The sequence below is a fragment of the Vicia villosa genome, linkage group LG4, assembly GCF_029867415.1.
Source record: "Vicia villosa cultivar HV-30 ecotype Madison, WI linkage group LG4, Vvil1.0, whole genome shotgun sequence".
Lineage (NCBI taxonomy): Eukaryota > Viridiplantae > Streptophyta > Magnoliopsida > Fabales > Fabaceae > Vicia > Vicia villosa.
This window is the reverse complement of record NC_081183.1, coordinates 171070134-171084617: the sequence shown is the minus strand read 5'-3', so window position 1 is coordinate 171084617 and position 14484 is coordinate 171070134. Positions and strand designations below refer to the sequence as shown.

General features: G+C 33.6%; 2 protein-coding genes across 5 annotated transcripts; one reads left to right on the top strand and one right to left on the bottom strand.

Annotated features, from left to right (window-relative positions):
• Nucleotides 1-1841: 1841 nt before the first annotated feature.
• On the top strand, nucleotides 1842-7200 carry LOC131595912 (RNA-dependent RNA polymerase 1). 4 transcript variants are annotated; one of them, XM_058868440.1, is made up of 6 exons: nucleotides 1851-1977; nucleotides 2078-2146; nucleotides 2823-3361; nucleotides 3583-5414; nucleotides 5887-6037; nucleotides 6146-7200. In XM_058868440.1, exons 3-6 carry the CDS (start codon nucleotides 2831-2833, stop codon nucleotides 6962-6964), a joined length of 3333 nt encoding a protein of 1110 aa, XP_058724423.1. In that variant the 5' UTR covers nucleotides 1851-1977; nucleotides 2078-2146; nucleotides 2823-2830; the 3' UTR covers nucleotides 6965-7200. The 4 variants fall into 4 exon arrangements, with proteins under 4 accessions (XP_058724418.1, XP_058724423.1, XP_058724419.1 ...); XM_058868436.1 differs by having other exon boundaries at nucleotides 2820-3361; nucleotides 6146-7199; XM_058868435.1 differs by lacking the exon at nucleotides 2078-2146 and having other exon boundaries at nucleotides 1842-1977; nucleotides 2820-3361; nucleotides 6146-7199.
• Nucleotides 7201-10075: 2875 nt separating this feature from the next.
• Nucleotides 10076-14141, bottom strand: LOC131600282 (RNA-dependent RNA polymerase 1-like). The gene is made up of 4 exons (XM_058872468.1): nucleotides 13607-14141; nucleotides 11647-13499; nucleotides 11405-11555; nucleotides 10076-10982 (listed from the first exon to the last, which is right to left on the bottom strand). The coding sequence occupies exons 1-4, from the start codon at nucleotides 14135-14137 to the stop codon at nucleotides 10515-10517; spliced, it is 3003 nt and encodes a 1000-aa protein (XP_058728451.1). The 5' UTR covers nucleotides 14138-14141; the 3' UTR covers nucleotides 10076-10514.
• Between the last annotated feature and the right edge of the window lie 343 nt (nucleotides 14142-14484).

Sequence of the window (14484 nt, the reverse complement as noted above, 5' to 3'; positions counted from 1 at the left end):
ATACAATCAATCAAAATGTTTTAATTTGTCATGTAATTTTAATTTTTTAAAATAAAAAATAGGATTTATTCTGATGCATGTCTCTCATTGGTTGACAGTGTAAAAATATTTTACACTGTCAGTGCATTTTCTTTTTTCCCATTTAAAAAATAAATTATGAAGCTCACTAGAATTGAAAGAAGTTTCATAATTTTAAAAATATTTATTATTTGTATATTATTTATCAATAATATATATATATATATATATATATATATATATATATATATATATATATATATATATATATATATATATATGTATGTATGTATGTATGTATGTAGGTATGTATGTATGTATGTATGTATGTATGTATGTATGTATGTATGTATGTATGTATGTATGTATGTATGTATGTATGTATGTATATGTATATGTGTGTGTATATTTCTATAAATTTAGGATAATATTAATTGAGTTTCATATATTATAGACATTTAAAAATATTTTATAAAATATAAACATGTTAATAAGATTCTTCATTTATTGATATTTGCATTTTGTGTTTTGAAAGAGCCGAAAAAAATTGAAAATATTATTTATCATATTTTGTTAGGATGTTTTATTTGATATATTTTGACAATCTATTTTAAAGTATCTGTGAAGAAAGAGATAACTGTGAATTTTTTTATTGACTTACTGTAGAAGAGATTGACAATTAGGTCACTAGATATTCTAGTGTACGGAGTGTGTAGGATGAAAATATTTATGTGTGACTTGACTGAAGTTTCCTCATTAGTGGACTAATGACTGAAGGTTGTATTGTGGAACAGTTAATCGTCAAAGTCGCTTCAAGTAAAATGGTTAAGTATTCGAGCAATCCATATTCTTCAAGTGAATCTTTTCAAAAAGTCCAAAGATTCATGCATATCAATATTTTGTCTAATAGATAAATGAATACAATTTTATTTAATTATGAACAAATTATTTTGCTTTTATTATTTTAAATTAACATAAATTTAAATATTAGATTTTATAATATAATTCTAAAATAAATTATTATTTTTTTATTATTTTTTTTAAAGGTTTTTTAAAAATGTTGTTTTAAAGAATAAATGTGACAATAGTATATATCATTTTACAAAACGGAAATAAATAAATTTTAATTTGATGTGGGGCTATAAATTTTTATAGAATATGAATAAAATATATTTTATTAATTCATTAAAAATATAAGTTGATGTATGGGTTAATTTGTAATTTTTTAACCTTTAAATAATGAGTTTTTCAAATCCTTGTTGTAGTGCCTTTAATTTTTTGTGAAAAAATAATTAAATTACAAAAAAAAAAAATACCTTTTAAAACTTACTTTACAAAGCGCATACTTAAAAAAATATAAATGTGTTTGAATATTATATTAAAAAAATTAATATTTAAATTTGTTTAAATTCCAAAAGGAAGCAATCTGTTTAATTCTTTTGCATTTGAAATTAAATGAGTCATCTAAGATGGATTAGATGTCATAAAGCATTTTGATTGGAAACTTGTAAATTTAAAAAATATAAAAAATAAATCTTTTTTAGAAACAATTCTTTATACTATTTTTTTTTTGAATCTTATATATTTTTAAATGACATTACAAATTACAAATATAGTAAGAAATATAAAATAATACTAGTATATTGTGATTTAGTTTAAATATATTAATTTTAAATAATGTAAAAATGATCTCAAATCATTAAAGTCTTTTTTTCTTTCCCTAAAATAATTAAATATGAAAAAGAATACATTATTAAATAATTAAATATGAAGGAGTATTTAGAAACAGTTGAAGATGAAAAGGGCGATGCAATAAACAGAAATAAAATAGAAAGTGTTTTGATTCATTGTATTAAAATTTGGAAACCGTTTTTCACAGACTCCGAATAGTTGTGTTGACCTCGCATTGACGACATTCATTCTTTCTCTCTTTATCGTCTCTCCGCTTTCTCAACCAAGGTCAGTCACCATCATCATCACTCATCACTTTCTCAGCACCGTTTTGTTTTTCTTTTCATGTTCTGTAATTCGTTGATAATGTTCAGTAATTGAAATGCAGTGTAGTATATTTCAAGAAATTGTGTGATTTTCATCTATCAAGTTTGCATTTTTCATATTCTGACTCAAGGTTCTTTCTTCTTTCTTCTCTTTTATTTGTTTCTTGTTTTTTTCCCTCTCTTCTTCATTTCCTTATGTGTTTCTTTTACTGAATTTCATGATTTTTGGATACTTTGTTCACTTTTTACTTTCAAGGAAGAATCACTTGTATGAGGGTAAAAGATGGAGTGGGAATTTCTTGAATCAGTTAGTCTGTAGTACCGACACCTCTTAAAAAAAGCCTCTTAGTGTCCGTAACTGACACTAATAGTTGTGATCACGTTTAATTTATTTATTTCTGTTTCAAATTATTACTTGAATCGATGTGTCAGAGTGTCAGGGTTGTGTTTGTGTTTCCAGCGTCTGCGCTTCGTAGATCAGTTTTCTTTGATTCAAATAATAATAATAATAATTCTTGGATCAGGATTAAGGTCAGTTTGTTAATCAAATGAGATCGTATATTCTCAAACTTAGTATAAAGCTGAATCAATTCTACATGTTTTTAGTTTGATTATGTTGCAAAAGTTATATGCTTATGAGTTTAAATTACTGTAATTATTTAGTCAATTTTATTTTACCAAAGTTAGTAAAAGTATCCAACTTAATAATCTATATAGTGTTGATTTTATTTCTATATCTGTTTTCAAACTGCTTATATGTTAAATTGTTTTCATCTGTTTAAAGATATTATTTACTTGATGCAGTAGTATTGAAGATGGGGAAAAGTAAGACAGTTGAGTTGTATGGATTCCCTACTCATGTGAACGTGTCTGATGTGAAGAGATTTGTAGAGAAGCTTACTGGTGAAGGAAGTGTCTTTGCTATGAAGGTTAGAGTAGGCAAAGGCCGGAGTCCTAGAGCGTTTGCAATTATTCAATTCACTGCTGCTAAACATGCTACATATATGATGGCGTTACTTAGCGGAAATCCGTCGGCATTGTGGTATGGGAGCTCCTATTTAAAAGTCCGGGAAATGGAAAGGGATATTGATTCGAAGCCAAAGGAAGTTGAAGACAGTTTGGATGATGTGAAACTGTACTTTGGCTGTCAGATTTCGAAGGAAAGATTCTCCGTTTTATGGATAAAGGAGGATGTTTCTGTAGTTTTTGGGAGTGGAACGAGAAAATGGCGTTTCTCTATGCGCCATGGTGATAAGAAGTTCAGACTTGACCTTTCGTATGAGAACATTTGGAAGATTGAGCTACGTCAACCACGGGGTGAAATTGTAAAGTATCTCCTGATACAGGTTATTAAATTCGACTTTTATCAAATGTTTTAAACCATCTACTTCATTTTTCCTTTTTTGTTTTAAATATTGTTTGTCTTGTAATGCTTTTGTTGCATTTAATGTATGATATGTCTCATTTATGCTTCAAATCAACTATGGTGGAAGGAGGGTGTTTTCATATATGTTTTTATTTCAAAATTGACGATGATGAATCTTATTTCTTTCTCTTCTGTTCCTAGTTAATTGGTGCTCCTCGGGTTTTTGAGCTTTATATTCCTACTTCAACAAGTGCAACAAGTGTATATGATGATCCTTTGATGAACTATTGTAGAGATGACCAATGGATCCGTGCAATAGATTTCACTCCTTGCAGCTGTATTGGTCAGTCTTCTGTTTTATGCCTAGAGCTTCCTAGTGACAGAGATTTACCGAATTTCCGGGAAAACTTTGCACATTATGAGGAAAGTGATGGTCAATACAGATTGGAGAGTGGATCACCTTTTTCATCCAATCCGGATATTGTTCCCATGGTTGCTCCTCCTCGAGGAATTCAAATTCCATTTGACATCTTGTTCAAAGTTAATTCGTTGGTTCAGCACGGGTGTCTTTCAGGTTCTGAACTCGATAATGATTTCTACCGTCTAGTTGATCCACTTAAAATAAATGTCGTGTATATCGAGCATGCTTTAGAAAGGATGTTCTTTTCAAAGGATTTCTGTTATGAACCTGCAAGATGGCTGAAAGATCAGTACAGACTTAGTGCAAAAAACCCGCCTCGGTCACCATCTATATCGTTGGATAACGGATTGGTATATGTTCGCAGGGTTCAGATAACACCATGCAAAGTATACTTTTCTGGTCCAGAGATTAATGTCTCGAATCGTGTTCTCCGCCATTTCCATGAGCATATTGATAACTTTCTGCGTGTTTCATTTGTTGACGAGGAAATGGATAAACTGTATTCAGCAGATTTATCCACACGTATTTCTGAGATTGGGAAAACTGAGATATACTGTAGGATTCTTTCCATCCTTAGAAATGGCTTAGATATTGGTGGTAGGAAGTTTGAATTTCTTGCTTTCTCATCTAGTCAGTTGCGTGAAAATTCGCTATGGATGTTTGCTCGTACAACAACTGGAGTTACTGCCAATTCCATAAGGGAATGGATGGGAGATTTTAGCCGGATAAAAAATGTGGCTAAATATGCTGCTAGACTCGGACAATCTTTTGGTTCATCTACTGAAACTCTAAGCGTCAGCAGATACGAAATTGAGACTATTCCTGATGTGAAGGTTAAAAATACTGAATATGTCTTCTCTGATGGAATTGGGAAAATATCTCTTGAGCTTGCCAGGAGAGTGGCTAAAAAATGTGGTTATGATTCTATGCCATCCGCCTTTCAGATTCGGTACGGCGGGTACAAAGGAGTTGTGGCTGTTGATCCAACCTCATATTGGAAGTTGTCACTGAGGGAGAGCATGCACAAGTATGATTCAGAGAATGAAAAACTTGATGTTTTAGCATGTAGTAAGGTTCAGCCTTGTTATCTGAATCGACAATTGATTACTCTCTTATCAACTCTCGATGTCAAGGACAGTGTTTTCGAGAAAAGACAGAAAGAAGCTGTTGATCAACTCAACACTATACTAACAGATTCAACAAAGGCACATGAGGTTTTGGACTTGATGTCTTCCGGGGAGGTCACTAATATTCTGAAGGAGATGCTTATTTGTGGCTACAAGCCTAATGTTGAACCATTTCTATCAATGATGCTGCAGACATTTAGGGCATCAAAGTTATTGGAATTGCGACAAAAAACTAGGATATTTATTCCAAAGGGAAGAGCAATGATGGGTGTTCTAGATGAAACTAAAACCCTTGAATATGGTGAAGTTTTTGTTCAATATTCTTACGACAGGTTCAGCAACCATTCTCATGTAGTTAAAGGCAAGGTCGTAGTAGCGAAAAACCCCTGCTTGCACCCGGGTGATGTTCGTGTTTTGAAGGCTGTTGATGTGCCAGATTTGCGCCACATGGTGGATTGTGTTGTTTTCCCTCAAAAAGGTCACAGGTAGAGATTCTTCAATAGTTCAACCATTACGCATGATCAACAAAACTTTATTTTTGTAGAACCATATGTGATCTAACATTTAAATATTGCATCCAATAAAAAACAACTTTCTCTAAGATTGTACAAAAAATAGATTTATAAGGTTTTGCTGCGAAGTTGCTTCAAGATAACCTTCTAATATGTTGTTTTAAGACTCCTATTTTGCTAGTCTTCACTTCTTTTAGCCATGTTTCATAAGCAGTTATGAGTTTCAAGTCGCATTTGCAATTACATCTAAATTAAATATAATTGATAAAATATTTCCTAATTAAAGTTTTTTGTTTTTCCGAAGTATGTTCCTTGTGAATGAAAACCCATTTAGGATGTTGTTATTTTGGCTAGTTGAAATTGAGATGTTGCTTCCCTCTATTGTCAAGATTTTTATTTTAAAACTGTCTGTAGACACCCAAGTTGTAACTGATTTATATACCAGGCCACATCCAAATGAATGCTCGGGAAGTGATCTTGACGGGGACATCTACTTTGTTTGTTGGGATTCTGAATTGATTCCACCTAAAACAATTGATCCAATGGAGTATGATACTGCCCAACCTAAAGTATTGGATCATGATGTTGAGATTGAGGTACTCTCCTTTGAGTTTTACATGCATATGCAATTTTTCTTGATCAACTTTTTATTCCCTGCAACCTGTAATCTATTATATGTACATAAACATGGTTTCATGGTGCAGGAAGTGGAAGAGTATTTTGCAAATTACTTGGTCAATGACAGTCTTGGAATAATTGCCAATGCACACACTGTCCATGCAGATAGAGAGCCCGAAAAAGCAATGTCTGATCCATGTATTAGACTTGCAAAACTGTTCTCAGTAGCAGTTGACTTCCCTAAAACTGGTATTCCAGCAGAAATACCCCGCGAACTTTTCGCCAAAGAATATCCAGACTTCATGGAGAAGCATGACAAAACAACCTACAGATCAGAAAATGTAATAGGAAAACTTTTTAGAGAAATTCAAGGAATTTCAACAAAAGATGGTTCTATTACATCCTTCACATTTGAACTGGCTAAAAAGTCGTACGATCCCGACATGGAATTCGACGGCTTTATGGATTATGTCGATGATGCCTTCTATTACAAATCCAATTATGACTACAAGTTGGGAAATCTGATGGACTACTACGGTATCAAAACTGAATCAGAAATTCTAAGTGGGAATATCATGAAAATGTCGAAATCTTTCACCAAAAGAAGGGATGCTGATGCGATAACTATGGCTGTAAGGTCCCTAAGGAAAGAGGCGAGGAGTTGGTTCAATGACGGTTCAGATTCTGGAGGTGATGATGCATATGCAAAAGCTTCTGCTTGGTATCATGTCACTTACCATCATAGTTACTATGGTTTGTACAATGAAGGTATGAAGAGGGACCATTTTCTAAGCTTTCCATGGTGCGTTTACCATTTGCTTGTCCAAATCAAGAAGGGGAATGCAAGCATGAGGATGCATTCTAGCATGGAGCAAAGTTTCAGCCGCAGGTTGCGTCTTGATTAACAATTCTGGTCTTAGTTATTGAACTTTGCATGTACATACTTGTGGTAATGTTGAGTTGATACAGTTTTAAGTATGATGCAAACTCATCAGTGATGTTATTATTCGTGAGTTTTTCTCTATGTTTCTTATTTTGATTGTAAATATGACTAAGACTCATCAGTGGTATTATTCATGCGCTTTCTCTATCTACTTATTTTCTTCTTTGTGATAAATTAGTTGTCTATGGAATGAATGAATTACGGTTTCAAAGCATTATGGAATTTAAGTCCATTTGGTTTAACTTTTATGAAATCGTTTGTCTTTTATTGACATATAATATTTTTGAGATTGTTTAGTATATAACTCATGGAAAAAACTTAGCATATGTTTATAAAATGTTTTTAGTTAATTTTTATTATATATAATATTATTATCTTATTAAAACATCTATAAAAAACAACCTCACTTTGTGTATAGTTTGATTGTTATGTGTTGTCTGTGTAAAATGTATTAAGACATTAGAGTCATTGATGAGTATCTTTAGTAGTAGTTATAATAAAAATATTTTTAAAAAAAAGTTAATGCTTGTCAGGGGCGTGTTGAATTTGTTTAAACATATATAGTCAAAATCAAGTAACATCACAATCGCAATGACTTATCATGTAACACGATAGTTCTTAATTTAATACTTCAAAAAGGTGAATTTATATCTACCCAACACAAAAAAGTTGGATAGAGTTATCTCTAGTATAAAATGTATTGAAAACAACCAAAAAGTGTATCATTTAATAAATAATTAAAGATGATAAAATTAAATGGTATTATATGATTGGTTCAAGCTACATTACCCAACTTTTTATGATGGGTAGAGAAGTTATCACCCTTAAAAAAAACGAGTTTTTATCCTAGATGGAAGAGTGATTAATTATGGGATTTCTCGTGCTTGTTAATTTGGAGAGTACGTTGGCGCAAATGTTTTTCCCTCGAAGAATGAGTGATTTTAAATATTTTGAATCTCGCCAACTTCTCTATAGCTAGCTATTACCAATATTCAAAATTTCCGCCTTTAAAGATTCTTTGGATTTTATCTCCGATTAGACTTCAACCAAGGTGATAAAATGATTTGGGTAATAAACTCAACAAGAGTAGAGCCTTATTCTCAAGATCATCAATAATTTTGTGAAATTATGCCAGTTGCTCCACTGTCTAAAATGAATAGAGTTGTTGTTTCAGACACAACTTGTGAGGTAAAGACTTGGTCATATACAATTATTTAAGTTTTGCCTACATCGAAGCAGCAGCCTTCGCTTTGGCGATTTCTCTTAGAACTTTATCACCGAGGCCCAAGATAATGGCACTCCTGGCCTTATCCACCATCTTGGTTTTCTCTACTTTACTAAGGCGTGCAAGCATCAATGCCTTACCCTTCAAAGCTTCAATACACTTCTCAACTGGATCAAACCCGATACCTGATGGACCCAAACTGTCTGTCGCACCAGATTCTGGTCGCTCATATAAAGTCTCATCATAGGTTCTGCGATTTGTTTCTAACTACAATGGGTTGCAGGAACATAGGTTTCCCATATGAGAGATACACCACTTATTCACCTAAAATTTTAAGGTGATAGGTGAATGGGTTCTTCCACTTATAAATGCTTAAGTCACCACATTCCTATTCAATGTGGGACTAAGTGTGAGTCTACTACTCACACTTGCTATATATTATCAACACCCCCTCTCAAGTGTGAGTCCACAATGCTCCACCTCAAGTGGAAGCTCTTTTTTCCACATTCACTTGTACCGCACGAAACATTGCTTACTTATTACTCTTGTGGCGTTGTTGACACGGAACATTTCTTACTCACCACCCTTGTGTCGCCGTTGATTTTTCGATACAAGTAAGAGACACATGATACCATATGTTGGGGGAATATTTCACTAGGGAGCATTAGTATATTGTGTTGGACAAGACACCTTTGTGAGAGACACACCCTTATTCACCCAAAACTTTAAGAGTGTGTTTGGATGAGGTAATTAGAGATTTTAAAGTAATTTAAAATTCAAAGCAATTCAAATGATTCAATTCAAATCCATTCATTTTTAAATTGTTTTGTTTGGATGGAGTATTTTGATAATTCATTCTTAGAATTTTGGTGTCATTTTGTAGAAAATTTAAATTTTTTGGACCAAATTAAAAAAATGAAAAAGTAGGGACTAATTTGCAATTTTAAAAAATTTGAAGGATCAAATTGTAAAATTTAAAAATTATTAAGGACCAATTTGCAATTTCTAAAAAAATTTTGTGGTCAATTTTATAATTTTGAAAAATTGAGGACCAATTTGTAAAATTTGAAGAAATAATAATAACAAATACATTCTATGGAACATGAGAGGAATTTCAAATTCTTTGGTTTTTGGTGTCATTTCAAAATGATTAAATTTAACTTAGATGAAATACTCCATAAATTTTCATCATTTTAACAATTCTTCATTTTTGTATCCAAACAATAGATTTTGGTCAAATCATTTCAAATTCCCTCAAAACATTACTTTCCCTCATTAAAATTCTTCATCCAAACACGCTCTAAGGTGATAGATGGGTGAGTTCTCTCATTTATAAATGTTCAAGTCACCGCATTCCTATTCAATGTGAGACTATCTCCCTACTACTGACACTTACCATATATATATATATATATATATATATATATATATATATATATATATATATATATATATATATATATATATATATATATATATATATATATATATATATATATATATATATATATATATTCTTAACAATTCTTAGTCGCGCTTCATTCTGAAACCACGCACTTTATAGTAAAAGCAATGTCTGCCGTTAATTAACTCAATGTTTTGAATACCGAATCGAAGGACCATCCTGCATTCACTCCATATCAATTAATTTCTCATAAAGAAGAAGAAAATAAGTATATAGTGAAAATCCATAAATAATACCACTGCTAAGTCTACTTCATGTTTACCCTTTACAATCAAAATAAGAATACAGAAAAATCCATGCATGAATAATATCACTAACGAGTTTGCATCATATAATTACAAATGATATAAAAGGAAATTGTTGATAAAACTTCTCTATCAACTCAACATTATATATCTTAACATTACATTACCATAAATATGAACATGCAAAGTTCAATAACTATAAGCAGAGTTGTCAATCAAGACGCAGCACATGACTAAAAGTAAAAATTTGTTCCAAGCTGGAATGCATCCTCGTCCTCGCTTTCCCCTTCTTGATTTTTACAAGCAAATGGTAAACACACCATGGAAAGCTTAGAAAATGGTCCCTATTCATACCTTCATTGTATAAACCGTAGTAACTTGGATGATAAGTAACAAAATACCAAGCAGAAGCTTTTGCATATGCAACATCACTCACAGAATCTACACCAGCACCGCCGTCATTGAACCAGCTTCTCGCCTCTTTCCTTAAAGACCTTACGGCCATAGTAATTGCATCTGCATCCCTTCTTTTGGTGAAAGATTTCGACATTTTCATGATATTCCCGCTAATGATTTCTTATTCAGTTTTTATACCGTAGTAGTCCATCAGATTTCCCAACTTGTAGTCATAATTGGTTTTGTGATAGAAGGCATCATCGACATAGTCCATAAAGCCGTCGAATTCCATTTCGGGATCGTACGACTTTATGGCCAGTTCAAGTGTGAAGGATGTAATGGAACCACCCTTTGTTGAAATTCCTTGAATTTCTCTAAAAAGCTTTCCTATTACATTGTTTGATTTGTAGGTGGTTTTGTCAGGCTTTTCCATGAAGTCTGGATATTGTTTGACGAAAAGATGAGGAGGTATTTCTGCAGGGTTACCGGTTTTTGGAAAGTCAACTGCTATTGAGAATAGCTTTGCAAGTTCAATACATGGCTCAGACATTGCTTTACCAGGTTCTTTATCTGCAAAGACTGTGTGAGCATTCGCAATTATTCCAAGACTGTCATTGAGTATGTAATTGGCAAAATACTCCTCCACCTCCTGCACCATGAAACCATGTTATCATCATATATCAGATACGTCATGCATGCGAAATAAAAGGATCTATAACCGTGTGACTTGCATGAGTCTTCGTATAAAATTGTGAGCTCTGAAGCAACGAATAAACATCAGACATGACACTCACACATAGACACTAGGACCAATTTGAAAAATGGAAGTGATTGAATATAATATATGTCGTGTTGGTGTCAGATATTGGCACGTGTAAGATACCAGACTACACCTTCAATTTGAAATATCGGTGGTGCTATGTTGATTGTGAATGCTTTATTAATAAAAGCAGCAAAGAATGCAACATCAACAACAAAGATCACAATGCACAATACACAAGTTGCTAAAGCTATACAAAAACTACAAGAAAAATTGGTTATGGATGTAAAGCTCATAGGACAGGACAGTACCTTAATCTCCACATCATGATCCAATACAATAGGTTGGGAAGAATCATACTCCATTGGTTCAATTGTTCTAGGTGGAATCAATTCAGAATCCCAACAAACGAAGTAGATGTCCCCGTCTAGATCACTTCCAGAACATTCATTTGGATGTGGCCTGGCAATAGAAACCAGTTATTGGTGTCAACATACAATTTTAAAAGAAAAACTTGACAGTATAGGGAAGCAACACCTCAATAACATTCTACCTGTGACCTTTTTGAGGGAAAACAACACAATCCACCATGTGGCGCAAAGCTGGCACTACCACAGCCTTCAAAACACGAACATCGCCAGGGTGCAAACAGGGGTTTTTCGCTACTACTACCTTACCTTTAACTACATTAGAAAGATTGCTGAGCCTATTGTTAGAATATTGAACAAAAACTTCACCATATTCTAGTGTTCTAGTTTCATCTACAACTCCCATCATTGCTCTTCCTTTTGGAATAAATATCCTAGTTTTCTGTCGCAAGTCCAATAACTTTGATGCCCTAAATGTCTGCAGCATCATTGAAAGAAATGGTTCGACATTAGGCTTGTAGCCACAAATAAGCATCTCCTTCAGAATATTAGTGACCTCCCCGGAAGACATCAAGTCCAAAACCTCGTGTGCCTTTGTTGAATCTGTTAGTATTGTGTTTAGTTGATAAACAGCTTCTTTTTGTTTTTTCTCAAAAACACTGTCCTCGACATCAAGAGTGGATAAGAGAGTAATCAGCTGTCGATTCAGATAACAAGGCTGAAACTTACTACATGCCAAAACATCCAATACTGTGTTATTTGAATCAAACTTGTGCATGCTTTTCCTCAGTGACAACTTCACTGATGTGGTTGGATCAACAGCCACAACTCCTTTGCATCCGCCATACCGAATCTGAAATGCAGATGGCATAGAATCATGACCACACTTTTTTGACACGGTCCGGGCAAGTTCAAGAGATATCTTCCCAATTCCATCAGAAAAGACATAATTGGTTGAACCGCGTTTAACCTTCACATCAAGTATAATTTCAATTTCATTCCACCCAACACTTAGAGTTTCAGTAGATGAGCCTAAAGGTAGTCCGAGCCTAGCAGCATATTTAGCCACATTTCTTATCCGGCTAAAATCTCCCATCACATACCTTATGGCATCAGCAGTAAGTCCATTTTTTGTACGAGCAAACATCCACAAGAAATTTTCACGCAACTGACTTGACGAGAAAGCTAGAAATTCAAACTTCTTATCACCAATCTTTATGCCATTTCTAAGGATGGAAAGAATTCTATAGTATATCTCAGTTCTCCTACTCTCAGAAGTGCGTGAAGATAAATCTGCTGAATGCAGTTTATCCAACTCCTCGTCAACAAATGACACGCGTAGAAAGTTATCAATATGAATATGAAAATGACGGAGAACATGATTTGAGACACTAATCTCTGGACCACAAAAGTATATTTTGCATGGTGTTATCTGAACCCTGCGAACATATACCAACCCGTTGCCCAAAGATATATACGGTGACCGAGGTACATTATTTGTAATAATGTACATAATGTACTGATCTCCCAGCCATCTCGCGGGTTCATAACAGAAATCCTTTGAATAGTACATCTTTTCTAAAGCATGCTTGATAACTTCTGCATTGATTCTAAGCAGATCAACTAGCCGATAGAAATCATTATCAAGTTCAGAACCCGAAACACAACCATGCTGAACCAATGAATTTACTTTAAACAAGATATCAAATGGAATATAAATGCATTGAGGAGGAGCAACAATAGGGACAACATCCAAATTGTGAGAAAAAGGTGTTCCGTTCTCCAAAGTGTATTGTCCCTCAATTTCCTCGTAATGAGCAAAGTTTTCCCTGAAATTCGGAAAATCTCTATGACTGGGAAGCTCTAGACATAGAGCCGAAGACTGCCCAATACAACTAAAAGGAGTGAAATCTATCGAACGGATGCATTGCTCATCGGGGAAATTTTTATAATAATTCTTCAAAGGATCTTCGTATACGTTATATACATCATCTGAAGTAGGAATGCAAAGCTCAAAAACCCGAGGAGCACCAATCAACTACGAGCAGAAGAGAAACAAATAAGATTGATGCGCTAAAAGCAGTATAGTCTATTTAGCATTACATGAAAAATTAAAAGGAAATGCAAAATGTTGAATTTAACAACCTGAATCAGGAGATACTTTGCAGTTTTATCCCGCGGTCGATGCAGCTCAATCTTCCAAATATTCTCATACGAAAGCTCGAGTTTGAACTTTCTATCGTTATGGCACATAGAGAATTTCAACTTTCTCATCCCAATCCCAAAGTCTACACAAACATCCACATTTCTCCATAAAACAAAGAACCTTTCCTTGGAGATCTGATAGCCAAAATACATTTTCACATTATCCAAACTGTCCAAAACATCCCTTAGCTTTGGATCAATATCTCTTTCCATTTCCCGAAGTTTCAAATAGGAGTTCCTATATCGCAATGGTGACAAAGTTCTGTTAGGTAAGGCCATCATGTATGTAGCAAGTTTTGCAGTAGCGAATTGAATAACTGCAAATGCTTTTCGAGTATGGCCTTTGCATTCCCTTATCTTCATAGCAACCACACTTCCTTCCCTGGTATACTGCTCTACAAATCTCTTTACATCGGGCACGGTCACATTATAAGCGAATCCATACAACTCAATTGTTTTACTCTTACTCATCCTCAATACTCTTTTAACCGTCCTGCATAGGAGAAGAAGAGAGGGAAAAAATGTATAAATGATGGTACTGCTATACTGCAACATCAAGTCAAAGATGTCAATCCAAACTTACATTTTACAAGCATGACAAAAATATTCAAAAAGGGTCTTATATGAAACATAGAGTTGAGAGAAGTATTCTCATTTGAAGCTTTGTTTTCTATTATAGGCCTCGATTATGTTCCGGAATTGATAAATAAAACATCAACTCTACCATATATATGGAAGTTCAGACTCCAAGTGTGACCAAACCACCACGTAAGGAATGTTAATAATAAGTTTGTTTGGATCCAAGTGAGTGTGGTTAA

What these genes read in the sequence shown, in the direction of transcription:
- LOC131595912 (XM_058868440.1), top strand. Translation starts at nt 2,831, where the DNA reads ATGGGGAAAAGTAAGACAGTTGAGTTGTATGGATTCCCTACTCATGTG. An exon ending in TTCCCTCAAAAAGGTCACAG is followed by an intron (nt 5,415 to 5,886) that starts GTAGAGATTCTT and finishes TTTATATACCAG; the next exon opens with GCCACATCCAAATGAATGCT. An exon ending in ATCATGATGTTGAGATTGAG is followed by an intron (nt 6,038 to 6,145) that starts GTACTCTCCTTT and finishes TTCATGGTGCAG; the next exon opens with GAAGTGGAAGAGTATTTTGC.
- LOC131600282 (XM_058872468.1), bottom strand. Translation starts at nt 14,137, where the DNA reads ATGAGTAAGAGTAAAACAATTGAGTTGTATGGATTCGCTTATAATGTG. An exon ending in TTCCCTCAAAAAGGTCACAG is followed by an intron (nt 11,556 to 11,646) that starts GTAGAATGTTAT and finishes TTCTATTGCCAG; the next exon opens with GCCACATCCAAATGAATGTT. An exon ending in ATCATGATGTGGAGATTAAG is followed by an intron (nt 10,983 to 11,404) that starts GTACTGTCCTGT and finishes TTCATGGTGCAG; the next exon opens with GAGGTGGAGGAGTATTTTGC.